This window comes from Rhinoraja longicauda, chromosome 15 (assembly GCF_053455715.1).
Source record: "Rhinoraja longicauda isolate Sanriku21f chromosome 15, sRhiLon1.1, whole genome shotgun sequence".
NCBI lineage: Eukaryota > Metazoa > Chordata > Chondrichthyes > Rajiformes > Arhynchobatidae > Rhinoraja > Rhinoraja longicauda.
In genome coordinates, this window is record NC_135967.1 from 282,501 (window position 1) to 296,825 (window position 14,325).

General features: G+C 48.8%; 1 protein-coding gene across 1 annotated transcript in view; it reads left to right on the plus strand.

Annotated features, from left to right (window-relative positions):
• Window positions 1–2,387, plus strand: part of LOC144600737 (arrestin-C-like) — a 21,683-nt gene extending 19,296 nt beyond the window's left edge. The window contains exon 5 of the mRNA XM_078412660.1: window positions 2,243–2,387. Coding sequence (XP_078268786.1) covers window positions 2,243–2,387 — 145 coding nt within the window. The remainder of the gene's footprint in view (window positions 1–2,242) is intronic.
• The last annotated feature ends 11,938 nt before the right edge of the window (window positions 2,388–14,325 follow it).

A 14,325-nucleotide genomic window follows, 5' to 3' on the forward strand; every position in this document is an offset into this window, starting at 1 on the left:
ATAACTGCCCTCCTCAGCTCAGCCTCTCACTGACCGCACTAATGACAGCCCTCCTCAGCTCAGCCTCTCACTGACCGCACTAATAACTGCCCTCCTCAGCCTCAGCCTCTCACTGACTGCACTAATGACTGCCCTCCTCAGCTCATTTGTTGGAGAGTCTGCAGTTTTCAGATCAGCCTCGTCAGTCGCCTCAGAATGCAAGAAAACCAGAGCAGAGACAGATTACCTTAGGTCCCAAGGGGCTGTCCAAGGAGAAGGAGAATATATAATTCTTTAGACTCTCACATTTGAAAAATAAATCAAGACAGGGTAATTACATTCATGAAAAGAGTGAAAATTAAAATTGCTAGTTTGGTTTCTGCAGGTAATGGAAGGGCAGTCACCAAATGGATCATGTTCCTGTCATATGTATTAACCTAATGCACTGTCATTTGTGCATCCAGACATGCATGTGTTGCTGGATGAGAAATCTGCACGTGTGTGTGAGTGCTTGAGTGTGTGTGCTTGAGCATGTATGTGTGCATGTACACAGCTCTGGTGGCCTAACTGTAGGAAGGATGTCATTACTGTGAAGAGCTGCAAAAAGATTTCCAAGGGTTTACAGTGGCGCGGTGGCGCAGCAGTAGAGTTGTTGCCTTGCAGCACCAGAAACCCGGGTTCGAACAACACGAGTGCTGTCTGTATGGAATTTGTACGTTGTACGTTCTCCCGTGACAGAATGGGTTTTCCCCAGGTGCTCCGGTTCCCCCCCTTCAAAGATATGCAGATTTGTAGGTTAATAACCTTGGCCTGTGAATTGTTCCTAGTGTGTAGGATTGTGTTGTACACAGGTATCGCTGGTCAGCGTGGAATTGGTGTGCCATAGGGCCTGTTTCCGCGCTCTTTCTCTAAACTAAAAAAGGATGCTACCATGTCTGGAGGGAATGAGTTACAAGGATAATCTGGATGGGCCAGGTCTTTTTTCTCTGGAACATTGAAGGTTGAGGGGTGAATTATAAAGGCATATGAATTCATGAGGGGCATAGATAAGGTGAACAGCCTGCATCCTTTCCCCAGGAGAGGCATGTCTGAAACTATAAGGCCAACTATAAGGGGGAAGATTTAAAAGGGACTGAGGGGCAACCTTTTCACACAGAGGGGTAGGATCCATGCAGGGAGCTGCCAGTAGATGTGGTAGAGCCAGGTACAATAACGCAATTTAGAAGGGTTGGAGGGATATAGGCCAAGCGCAGGCAAACATAGAAACATAGAAAATAGGTGCAGGAGGACTATAGGTCCATTTGGCCCTTCGAGCTAGCACCGCCATTCATTGTGATCATGGCTGATCATCCACCATCAGTAACCCGTGCCTACCTTCTCCCCATATCCCTTGATTCCACTAGCCCCAGAGCTCTATCTAACTCTCTTTTAAATTCATCCAGTGAATTGGCCTCCACTGCCCTCTGTGGCAGAGAATTCCACAAATTCACAACTCCCTGGGTGAAAAAGTGTTTTCTCACCTCAGTTTTAAATGGCCTCCCCTTTATTGTTAGACTGTGGCCCCTGGTTCTGGACTCGCCCAACATTTTTCCTGCATCTAGCTTGTCCAGTCCTGTTATAATTTTATACGTCTCTATAAGATCCCCTATCATTCTTCTATACTCCAGTGAATACAAGCCCAGTCTTTCCAATCTTTCCTCATATGACAGTCCCGCCATCCTGGGGATTAACCATGTGAAACTACGCAAGGACGCCTGAAGGACGTCCTTCCTCAAATTAGGAGACCAAAACTGCACACAATACTTCAGATGTGGTCTCACTGGGGCCCTATACAACTGCAGAAAGACTTCTTTACTCCTACTAGACCTGGTATGAAGTGGGACTATTTTGGCTAAGGGATTCGGTCGGCATGGATAAGTTGGGCCTAAGTGCCAGTTCCATGCTGCATAGCTCTATAACTATGACATCCCATAAAGGAATGGAGAGGAAATTGAAGGATCACTTTGAGTGGTTGCTTACTGGGTTGCATGTGGAATTTATTGCATGTCTGTTTTCTTACAGTGAATGGTGCCCTACACAACAAAATAAATCAATACATTACAAAATAAGAACTGGAAATTGCATTGCTGGAAGAATACAAATGGTGTAGGCTTTAGCAGGAGTCTAAATGCACAAGATGTTCACATCACATCCCAATTAATTCTGAAAATGGATTTTAAGCATGTTTCCATCGTAAAGTTAACTTAATTTTATGTGTTTGCAGTGACACTGTGGCCGCCAACTCAAACTTCACCAAACTTTACAGCCTCGCCCCGAGTCTGGCAAACAACCGGAAGAAACGTGGTCTGGCGCTGGATGGGAAACACAAACATGAGGACACTAACTGGGCTCAAGCACCATGTACGTGACATAACTGGCAACCTACGTAACAAACGCCAGTGACTCACACCAATAAAGCACAGAACATGACATGGTCACAACCAAATCCAGCACAAACCCAGCTAATCTTTGGTCTTTAGACTTTAGATTTCAGAGATACAGCATGGAAACAGGCCCTTCGGCCCAGCGAGTCTGCACCGACCTGTGATCACACCATACACCAACACTATCCTACACACACTAGAGACAATTCACAATTCTTTTACCAAAGCCAATTAACCCACAAACTTGTATGTCTATGTGTGGGAGGTAACTGGAGCCCCTGGAGAAAACCCATGTGGTCACAGGGAGAACGTACAAACTCATGGTCAGAATTGAACCTGGGTCTCTGGCAATGTGAGGCAACAACTCTACTGCTGTGCCACCGTGCCGCCCGACTCATTCGCATCCAGGGATGTTTTAAAAAATTAATTTTAACATGTCAAATACGATATTGTATTCATTGTTTCACAATGTGCAACCTTTCATAATAGACAATAGACAATAGGTGCAGGAGGAGGCCTTTCGGCCCTTCGAGCCAACACCACCATTCAATGTGATCATGGCTGATCATTCTCAATCAGTACCCCGTTCCTGCCTTCTCCCCATTCCCCCTGACTCAACTATCCTTAAGAGCTCTATCTAGCTCTCTCTTGAATGCATTGAAAGAACTGGCCTCCACTGCCTTCTGAGGCGGAGAATTCCAATAACAATGACGTTTTGTGACAAATTCTATCTGGCTTTCTCCTTTCTCAGTCTCCCCATTTCAGTCCCACAACACCAATTTTCCTCTGTCCATTCTTTCTCTACCATCTCTTTCTGACATTCCTTGCTATGTCCACCTGGGCCTCACTCTATTATACGCCTGTCCATTTCTATATCTCATTTCTAACCCAGTCCATCTCACATATCAGACTTCCCACCATTGATCCCATCTACACCTGGAGAGCTGTGTACAGTTTTGGTCTCCAGATTTGAGCAGGGACATTCTTGTTATTGAGGGAGTGCAGCATAGCGACTGTCCTCTGTTGAAAGACTGGAGTGACTAGGCTTGTATACACTGGAATTTAGAAGGATGAGAGGGGATCTTATAGAAACATATAAGATTATTAAGGGTTTGGACACGTTAGAGGCAGGAAACATGTTCCCAATGTTGGGGGAGTCCAGAACCAGGAGCCATAGTTTAAGAATAAGGGGTAGGCCATTTAGAACAGAGATGAGGAAAATCTTTTTCACTCAGAGAGTTGTAAATCTGTGGAATTCTCTGCCTTAGAGGGCAGTGGAGGCCAATTCTATGGATGCTTTCAAGAGAGAGTTAGATAGAGCTCTTAATGATAGCGGAGTCAGGGGGTATGGGGAGAAGGCAGGAATGAGGTACTGATTGAGAATGATCAGCCATGATCACATTGAATGGTGGTGCTGGCTCGAAGGGCCGAATGGCCTCCTTCTGCACCTGTTGTCTATTGTCTATTGTCTACTGTCTACTGTCTACTGTCTATTGTCTATTGTCTACTGTCTATTGTCTATTGTCTGCTGTCTACTGTCTACTGTCTATTGTCCATTGTCTATTATCTATTGCCTATTGTCTATTGTCTATTGTCTATTGTCTATTGTCTATACACTTCACACTGCCTTGGTCAAGCAGCCAGCATAATCAAAAACTTGTTCCACCCCGGTCATTCCTTTTTCTCCTTGCTCCTATCTCATAAAAGATACAGAAGCTTGAAAGTGAGCACCTCCAGACTAAGGAACAGCATCTTCCCCTCTCTTATTAGGTTTCTGAACGGTCCTTCCATAAGCTGGGGAACTGTCCAATTCACCTCTACCCCATTGTGGACATTGGACTTTGTCTGTGGAACTGGTGCACTACATTCTGCATTCTGTACCTTTCCCTTTGCTCTATGCATAGTCCTTGAGTTTGACTGGAATGTATTGAAGTATAGTATATCTGATCTATTTGGATAGCATGCAAAACAAACATTGTCACTGTACCTTGGTACACGTGACAATAATAAACCTTAACCTAACCAATTTCTGGCCCCATCTCATCTCCGCCTGACATCTGACCCAGTTTAATTATGTCCATGTTTCTCACCATCTGAACCTATCTCTAGCTTACACTTGCTATGAACTTTTGCCCATTTACCCTTGTTGATCACAATGTTCACCATCTTTGCCATACCCACTCACGCCTCTCCTCCCCTGTATTGTCTCCTCTTCTGTGTCAAGAGAAAATATGCTTTATATCAGATATTGAAAAGTTATAAATTATTACAGTGCAATAAAGTGGACAATGACAGGTTAGAATCACAGGGAATAATCATTCATCTGAAGGGTCTCGACCCGAAACATCACCCATTCCTTCTCTCCAGAGATGCTGCCTGGCCCGTTGAGTTACTCCAGCATTTTGTGTCTACCGTCGATTTAAACCAACATCTGCAGTTTTTTTTCCTAATCATTCATCCATCCTGTGTTCTGCCTGTTTAAAGTTGCATGGTCTTTTATACCTTTGCTGCTGTTTTCTATCCTTCTTGGCTCAGACCAGAACTGGACAAAGAGGTCCTTGGAATCCTTGTCTCCTACCTCACGAGGGTGAAAGTGACAGATTCTCGGGGTGGGTAAGTAACCTTACTTTACATGGTATTCCTACCATGTGGCCCAGAGCTTTAATTCGCAGACTAACTTTGCTTGTGATTAACATTCATGGAAACTCTTAACAGCTTCATCAAAAATAGAAATGTTATTTTAACAATCAGGTGTTTGATTCCTGAATTAGAACTTAGTCATCTCTGGGTGTAATCTTAGAACAGATCCCTGAACTCAATCATCTTCTGCTACACTGTGTAGAAGGAATCCTTTCCAAAATTGGGAGCAAAGATACCACTGGCAATTTCCGTGTATCCAGGTGGTTTAACGAGTTCCAAGCATTTTGAGTGGGAAGCCTCTGTTTACTGTTTGTAAACGCAAATTAAAAGAAATTGGTTTGCACCTTTTTTCTTATTCCAACATTCTTGCCACTTTTTGCTAAAGATAGAGGGCCATGTTCATTTACTCCTCAATGCTTGGCTTACAAAATCAATACCTTCCTGTAAACTTCATGAAGTAAAGTCCAGCGATCCATTCAACCACAGGGGCAATCCCCATACCATTTCCGCAAATCTCCCAGTAGTGGCCAGCGAACAGTAATTAGAAATCCCCTGCTACTTAGTTTTTTTATATCTTGTGCTGCTTTGAGTATAGGAGTAAAGAAGTCGTTCTGTAGTTGTACAGGGCCCGGGTGAGATCACACCTGGAGTATTATGTGCAGTTTTGGTCTCCTAATTTGAGGAAGGACATCCTTGCTATTGAGGCAGTGCAGTTTAGGTTCCCGGGATGGCAGGACTGTCTTATGAGGAAAGATTGGAAAGACTGGGCTTGTATTCACTGGAATTTAGAAGGATGAGAGGGGATCTTATAGAAACGTATAAAATTATAAAAGGACTGAACAAGCTAGATGCAGGAAAAATGTTCCCAATGTTGGGGCAGTCCAGAACCAGGGGCCACAGTCTAAGAATAAAGGGGAGGCCGTTTAAAACTGAGGTGAGAAGAAACTTTTTCACCCAGAGAGTTGTGAATTTGTGGAATTCTCTGCCACAGAAGGCAGTAGAGGCCAATTCACTGGATGAATTTAAAAGAGAGTTAGATAGAGCTCTAGATGCTAGTGGAATCAAGGGATATGGGGAGAAGGCAGGCATGGGTTACTGATTGTGGATGATCAGCCATGATCACAATGAATGGCGGTGCTGGCTCGAAGGGCCAAATGGCCTCCTCCTGCACCTATTTTCTATGTTTCTATCTCTCAAAGATTAAGAATAGTGCTTTTGTTATGATTTCATTGAGTAAAGCTTTTCACTTGAAGTACTGTCTTTACCAGTGAGAATCTAACTCGAAATTTAGGAGAAATCTCTCCTATTGGTAAAAAGCTAGAAATGTAAAGTCATTATCACACTAGAAAGGTTGTTGGAAAAGCAAGGGGAAGCAAGTAAATCACGAAGGAGATTGGGATTGGGGGCATTGATATGGCAAAATGAAGTAAAATTGGAGGAAGTTTGAGTGAAACATAAATTTGATTGATAAATTATCCAAAGTCTGCCTCAAACATGCATTCTGACTCTCACTCTCACTCTCACTTTCTTATTTGTCATTAATAAATCTGGAAGAATTGTGGATATTAATATAGACATGGTTCATAGCCAACATTATGATCCAAGTCCTACCTGTACAATGGGCAGTTTGTGAACCACTTCCAATTGTGCTAGGACAGCTTCTTCTTGCCTCCGCCTGCAGCACATTGGGTAACGCTGAATGAATCTACTTTAATTTAAGATACACAAAATAATTGTAACTTATTTACAAATGCTTCCCGTGAAGCACAATAACGAAATAATATAATAATAATAATAATAAGCATTTATTTTATATAGCGCCTTATCGGGAGCTCAAAGCGCTTTACAAAAACAATCATAACATAAAAACAAACAGACAAACTATCCTAACGGAGAAGCGGCGAATAAACAGCGCCAGCGTCCTCTCACGTCAGGGTCCGGCAGTAGACAACAAAAAGCACAGGACACACCGATACAATTTTTACATAAACAGCCATCACAGTGATTGCTCTAGGCACACCCTCACTGTGATGGAAGGCAAAGAAAAGTCTTATCTCCTCCTCATTCTTCTCCCGTGGTGCCACGAGGTGATCGAGGCTCCCAACTTTTTGAAGCCCCCACCGGGCGATGGAAAGTCCCAGGGCTGAGCCGAGCAGGCCGATGAAAGTCCTGAGCCCCCACCAGGCGATGGAAAGTGCCGCGGCCGAGCCACGCAGGGCGATGAAGGGCGGTCGAAGCTGCTACGGCTGGAGCTCCCAAAAGCCGGTCGCCAGCCAGGGACCTGCGAACTCCCGATGTTCCAGTCTGCAGGGCCCACGGCCGAAGCCTCCGAGATGGTAAGTCCAGGCCCTGCGACCGGAGTCTTCAAGGTCGATCCTTGAATAAGAGTTCCTTAAGTGCCGAGCAGGTGGGGTAGATGGACAGCAGAGTCTGGATCCACAAGTGATGTTGATGAAAGAACTGAGAGCATTGAGCAGCAACCATAAGATGTAATTTAGAAGCAAAACACCATGTGCTGGAGGAACTTATTCTGAAGAAGAGCCCTGACCCAAAACACTGTCCGCCCATTCCCTCCACTGATGCTGCGTGACCTTTTGAGTTTCCAGCACTTTGTGTTTTACTCAAGGTCCCAGAATCTGCAGTTTCTTGTGACATTAATTGAAAGGTAAACGACAAAAGGTTCAGGGCCAAGCTGAGGAGAGATGTTTTCTATGCAGTGAGTTATTCTTATCCGGAAGACATTTCTTGAAAGGATGGGGAGGAAGATTCACTCACATCATTCAAAGAGGGAGTCCAATTCTGGGCAGGCATAAGTCAAAGGTTGTCCTTCCATCTGTATCATTCTCTAATTCTATGTATTTTAATTATCAATCATATTTTTCATTTCCTTTCCTTCGGATCCTGGGCGACCTCACTTCAACGTAAAAAGCAATGCCCATAACCATACCCGATGCCCATAAGTAATGCTTAGGAGTTGTGTTATGAGATTTCATTTTTCACAAAATATTGCAATTATTCTAAAACAAAGTGCTTCTGGTGCTGAAAATATGGCACACAAGCAAAAACTGATGGAAATGTCCAGCAGGTTAGGAAATGTCCAGGTTAGGAATTGCTGTTTGTCATCTATATCAATGATATGGATGAGTCCATACATGGCATGCTTAGTAGGTTGCAGATGACATTGAAGTGGGTGGAATTGCAGATAGTGAAGACCGTTGTTAAATATAGCAGCAAGATGTTAATCGGTTGGGCAGGTAGGCTGAGGAATGGTTAATGGAGTTTAATCATGCTGGGGAAATCATGCTTGACTAATCTTCTTGAATATTTTGAGGATGTAACAAGTAGAATGGATAACGGAGAGCCAGTGGATGTGGTGTATCTGGACTTTCAAAAAGCCTTTGACAAGGTCCAACACAAGAGATTTGTGAGCAAAATTAGAGCACATGGGGGTAGGGTATTGACATGGATTGAGAACTGGTTGGCAGACAGGAAGCAAAGAGTAGGAATTAATGGGTCCTTTTCAGAATGGCAGGCAATGACTAGTGGGGTGCCGCAAGGCTCAGTGCTGGGACCCCAGTTATTTAATAATAATAATAATAATAATAATCTTTTATTCGTCCCACAATGGGGAAATTTGCAGGGTTACAGCAGCAAAGTAGATAGCAAAAAGAAATAAGCATTCATTCAAAAATAAAAAATGGTATGGTGAGTCTGGAAACTTGTTTCTTTGTTGAAGAAGTTTATTGCGACAGCAATATTCGATTACAAAGTTTTCTTAACAAGATTACAGGCAACCATTAAAACTAACTATTCTCTTCGAAGACGTCTCCCAACTGACTCTTTTCGGGCGCCAAAAGCGCACATGACCACGCTGTCCAATCAGCGGTGTCGCTCTCTGGACCAATCCCTATGGTCGCACCCACACGTGACCTTGCTGGCCAATCTGAGGGTTCGACGACTAGGACCACTCTCTATGGTCGCTACACCGGTAATGATCTTTATTTACTGGTGTGCTGGGAGCAGTGCTGATTGTGCAGTCTGACAGCGGCAGGAAGGAAGGACCTTCGATATCTCTCCTTCACACACTTGGGGTGAAGAAGTCTGACACTGAAGGAGCTGCTCAGTGCAGTGACAGTGTCCTGCATGGGGTGGGAGGAGTCGTCCAGCAGTGATGATAGCTTTGCCATCATCCTCCTCTCTCCCACCGCCTGCACTGTCGAGGGGGCATCCCAGGACAGAGCTGGCCTTCTTGACCAGTTTATCAAGTTTCTTCCTGTCAGCAGTTGAGATGCTGCTGCTCCAGCAGACCACTCCATAGAAAATGGCTGATGCCACCACAGTGCCGAAGGTGGTCCTCAGGAGTGTCCCCTGCACTCCAAAGGACCCGAGTCTCCTCAGCAGGTACAGTCTGCTCTGGCCTTTCTTATACAGTGCATTAATATTATCAGTCCAGGCCAGTTTATTGTTCATGTAAACACCCATACTTATAAGAGTCCACTCTCTCAATGTCCACTCCCTGGGTGTTCACCGGTGTCGAGGGGGCCTGGCTGTGCCTGTGGAAATCCAACACCATCTCCCTGGTTTTCCCCACATTGATCTGGAGGCGGTTCCGCTGGCACCAGTGCACAAAGTCCTGGGTCAGTTCTCTGTACTCCCTGTCATCGTCATCTGAGATGGCAGAGTCGTCAGAGCACTTTTGCAGATAGCAGTTGGCTGAACTGTGTATGAAGTCCGCAGTGTACAGGGCGAACAGGAAAGGAGCCAAAACTGTTCCCTGCAGAGCCCCTGTGCTGCAGACCACCATGTCAGGTCCTCACATACTGTGGGCGGTTGGTGAGGTTGTCCAGAATCCAGGATGTGAGGTGGTGATCCACTCCTGTGTGCTCCAGTTTGTCCCTCAGAAGCCCCAGCTGGATGGTGTTCAATGCACTAGAGAAATCAAAGAACATGATTCTCACAGTGCTATCCGGCCTCTCCAGGTGTGAGAGAGCTCTGTTCCACAGGTAGATGATGGTGTCGTCCACCACAATGCGAGTCTGGTAGGCGAACTGCAGCGGATCCATTGATGGTCTCACCAGGGGGCGGAGATGGGCGAGGACCAGAGGCTCCAGTGTCTTCATCAGGTGTGATGTCAGTGCCACCGGCCTGTAGCTGTTGGGTTCCTTCGGGTGCGGCATCATTTGTACCGGTACCACGCAGGATGTTTTCCACAGCTGTGGAACTCTCCCCAGTTTCAGGCTCAGATTGAAGATGTGCTCCACTATTCCGCACAGCTGGTCTGCACAGGGGCCTGGAGCTGATGCCGTCCGGACCAGCCGTCTCCCTCGCATTGATCTTCCTGAGCTGGTCTGTGGAGAAAGACAGATTGGAGCACTGGGGCTGGGTGCTCAAGGGTGTGAGAGGAGGAGGGAGTGTGGGGGGGGGGGGGGGGGGGGGTGGTGTGGGGGGAGGAGGTGGGGGTGGTGGGGTTGGGGCAGGAGAAGCAGAAGCAGTGGGTGGTGACTGTGACCCAAGTGCTGTGGGAGGGGAGGTGGGGCAGTGTACTGGACGTGCAGACAAGGGGGGGCTGCAGCAGGGGTGACTGGACCGGGAGAGGGGGAGGTAACATCAAACCTGTTGAAGAAAAGGTTCAGATCGTTCACCCACATCTGGTCCCCCACGGCCCGGGGGTCCGGTTCCTTGTACCCAGAGATGGTTTTGAGGCCTCTCCAGACTCCACTAATGTTGTTCCTCTGCAGCTGGTCCTCCAGCTTCTTCCTGTAGCTGTTCTTCCCCTCTCTGATCTTCCTTCTCAGCTCCTTCTGCAGACCCGGTGGACCCAAGGGCCTGTTTCCGCACGGTATCTCTAAACTTTAACCCTTAACATTTTTTAGTCCAGCTTCTTTTATGCCTGATAGTTATAATGGTATTGTAGTGGGTCTGGACGTGACAGGAATCAGGCCAGACGCCAGGTAAGTAGTAACAACAACTTTAATGCTGTAACGAACTTACACTTACACCGTCATCCCCACGAGTCAAAACAATAACCCCTTCCAGCAAACCCCGTAGCACCAGACCACACTGTCCCCAGGGGAATGACCCAGGGAGTGACCTAATCCCCCCTGTCCACTCAGTGCCGAGGGGAATGACCAAGGGAGTGGCCTAGCCCCCGGGCACCGCCACAGGAACCCCCCCCCCCCAAGAACGGGAGGCACGAAACGGATAGGGGGACGTACGAGACGACCAGCCCGTGTGCGCACCATGGCGGGCGCAGGAACCGGAACCACCCCGCCAGGGGAAGACAACCGCGGGGACTCCGGGGGTAAGGGCCGGGACGCAGGACGACCCCGAGGGTGAGGCCGCGCCAGTAGGACCGGCTGGCTAACGTCCACATGCGCCGGCTTCAGCCGTGAAATAGAGACAGTCTCAGAAAGACCCCCCATGTCCAAAACGAAGGTGGCAGAGCCCCGGTCAAGCACCTTGAATGGTCCTTCATACGGACACTGAAGGGGTGTCCGGTGGGCATCCCGGCGCAGGAAACAAACGGACAGTCCTGCAGAGCGGAAGGGACATGCGACTGAACCGAACCGTGGCGAGACGTCGGCACCGGTGCCAGCGTGCCCACCGTCTCCCGAAGGCGTTGCGGGCCGGCCGATGGTTGTTCCGCCTGACCCTGGGCTGATGGAATAAACTCACTGTCAGCGGGGCCCCGTACACCAATTCAGCCGAGGAGGTGGCCAAGTCCTCTTTGGGCGCGGTGTGGACGCCCAGTAAAACCCAAGGCAAGGCATCGACCCAGTCCGGGTCAACAAGCCGGGCCTTTAGGGCAGCCTTGAGCTGGCGGTGGAAGCATTCCACCAGGCCGTTCGCCTGCAGATGGTACGCCGTGGTGTGGTGCAGGTTAACCCCAAGTAGGTGAGCCGTGGCCGACCACAGTTCGGAGGTGAATTGCGGCTCCCGGTCGGACGTAATGTCGAGCAGCACTCCAAATTTGGCAATCCAGTGTGCCGCCAAAGCACGGGCACAAGTAGAGGCAGAAGTGTCCGGCAGTGGAACTGCCTCCGGCCACCGCGTGAAACGGTCAACCACAGTCAGCAGATGGGTGAAGCCCCGAGAAGGCGGCAGCGGCCCCACGATGTCCACGTGGATGTGGTCAAACCGCTGTCGAGGGACGATGAACTCCTGGAGCGGCGCTCGCACATGCCGCTATACTTTGGCAGTTTGGCACGGGATGCAGGTGCGCGCCCAATGCCCAACCTGTTTACGTAACCCGTGCCACACGAAACGGGAAGCCACGAGGGTCATCGTCGCCCGAATGGAAGGGTGGGCCAGCCCGTGGAGCACCTCAAACTCTCTGCGCCGCCAGGCAACTGGAACGATGGAGCGCGGCTGCCCGGTGGATACATCGCATAGCAGAGTTGCGCCCCCAGTGCCACAGGGAACGTCCTCCAACCGCAGGCCCGAAACGATAGGCGGACATCTCATCGTCTGTCAACTGGGCCGCCGCCAGGGCCGAGTAGTCGATGTCATCGGGCACTTGCAGGACGGCGTGGACCGCGGGTCGAGACAAGGCGTCGGCCACTCTGTTGTCTTTGCCCCCGATGAAACGGATGGAGGTAGTGTACTCCGAGACGAAAGCTAACTGCCGCTGCTGGCGAGCTGACCACGGCTCGGACACCTTGGCGAATGCAAAGGAGAGGGGCTTGTGGTCAGTGTACGCGGTGAAAGTTCGCCCCTCGAGGAAGTGGCGGACTGCAAGGTAAAGGGCAAGGAGCTCGCGGTCAAAGGCACTCTAGTGCCGCTGAGGTGCCTGCTGAAGAAAGCGAGAGGCTTCCAACACCCAGCAATTTGCTGTTCTAGCACCGTCCCAACCGCCACATCCGAAGCGTCGACCGTCGGGCTGGTTGGTGCATCCGCCCCTGGTCGCACGAACATCGTGCCCATAGCCAGGGCGTCCTTGGCATGTTGGAACGTCGCCACCGCATCGTCAGTCCATTCGACCTCCTTGCGCTTGCCCGTCATGAGGTGGAACAGCGGGCGTATGATCCGGGCCGCATATGGCACAAATCGGTTGTAAAAGGCCACCATCCCAACGAACTCTTGGAGGACCCTCATGGTGGTCGGGCGTGGAGGAAGGGTCAGACCAGGCGCGAGGGGGCCGGGTCGAGGGCGCCGACTACATGAAAGTACTTAGTGGCATCGGCAGTTACGTCCCGCAGGGCGAACTGTGCCTCGGACTGGTCAAACCAGAAGTCGGGGTCGTCGGTCCACAGTGGAGGCAGCCTCACCGCCACGGCATGGAGAGCGGTGCGGTCGGCAGGGTCCAGAGGCGGCTGACCGGCAGGGTCCAGAGGCTGCTGACCTGCAGGGTCCATAGGTGGCTGACCGGCAGGGCCGGGTAGTGCGGGTTGAGGAGCGTTCGGGTCCATCGCGACTTGCGAGGAAATGTCGGGGTCACCAGTGTAGTGGGTCTGGATGCGACAGGAATCAGGTCAGACGCCAGGTAAGTAGTAACAACAACTTTAATGCCGTAACGAACTTACACTCACACCGTCATCCCCACGAGTCAAAACAATAAACCCCTTCCAACAAACCCCGTAGCACCAGACCACTCTGTCCCCAGGGGAATGACCCAGGGAGTGACCTAATCCCCCCTGTCCACTCAGTGCCGAGGGGAATGACCAAGGGAGTGGCCTAGCCCCCGGGCACCGCCACAGTACAACTATTCACAATCTAGGCACCCACCACTCTTTGAGTAAACACTTAAAAGGCTAAAACACTTGAAAGGCCTGGATAGAGTGGATGTGGAGAGAATGTTTCTGCTCCTGTGTGAGTCTGGGACTAGAGGTCACAGCCTCAGAATTAAAGGATATTCTTTTTGGAAGGAGTTGAGGAGAAATTTCTTTAGTCAGAGGGTGGTGAATCTGTTGAATTTATTGCCATAGACGTCCGTAGAGGCCAAGTCAGTAGATATTTTTAAGGCAGAGTTAGATAGATTTTTGATTTATAAATATATATAAATATTAGGACAGGTGCCAGAGGTTATGGGGAGAAGGCAGGAGAATGGGGTTAGGAGGGAGAGATAGATCAGCCATGATTGAATGGTGGAGTAGCCTTGATAGAAACATAGAAACATAGAAAATAGGTGCAGGAGTAGGCCATTCGGCCCTTCGAGCCTGCACCGCCATTCAATATGATCATGGCTGATCATCTAACTCAGTATCACTTACCTGCCTTCTCTCCATACCCCCTGATCCCTTTAGCCACAAGGGCCACATCTAACTCCCTCTTAAATATAGCCAAT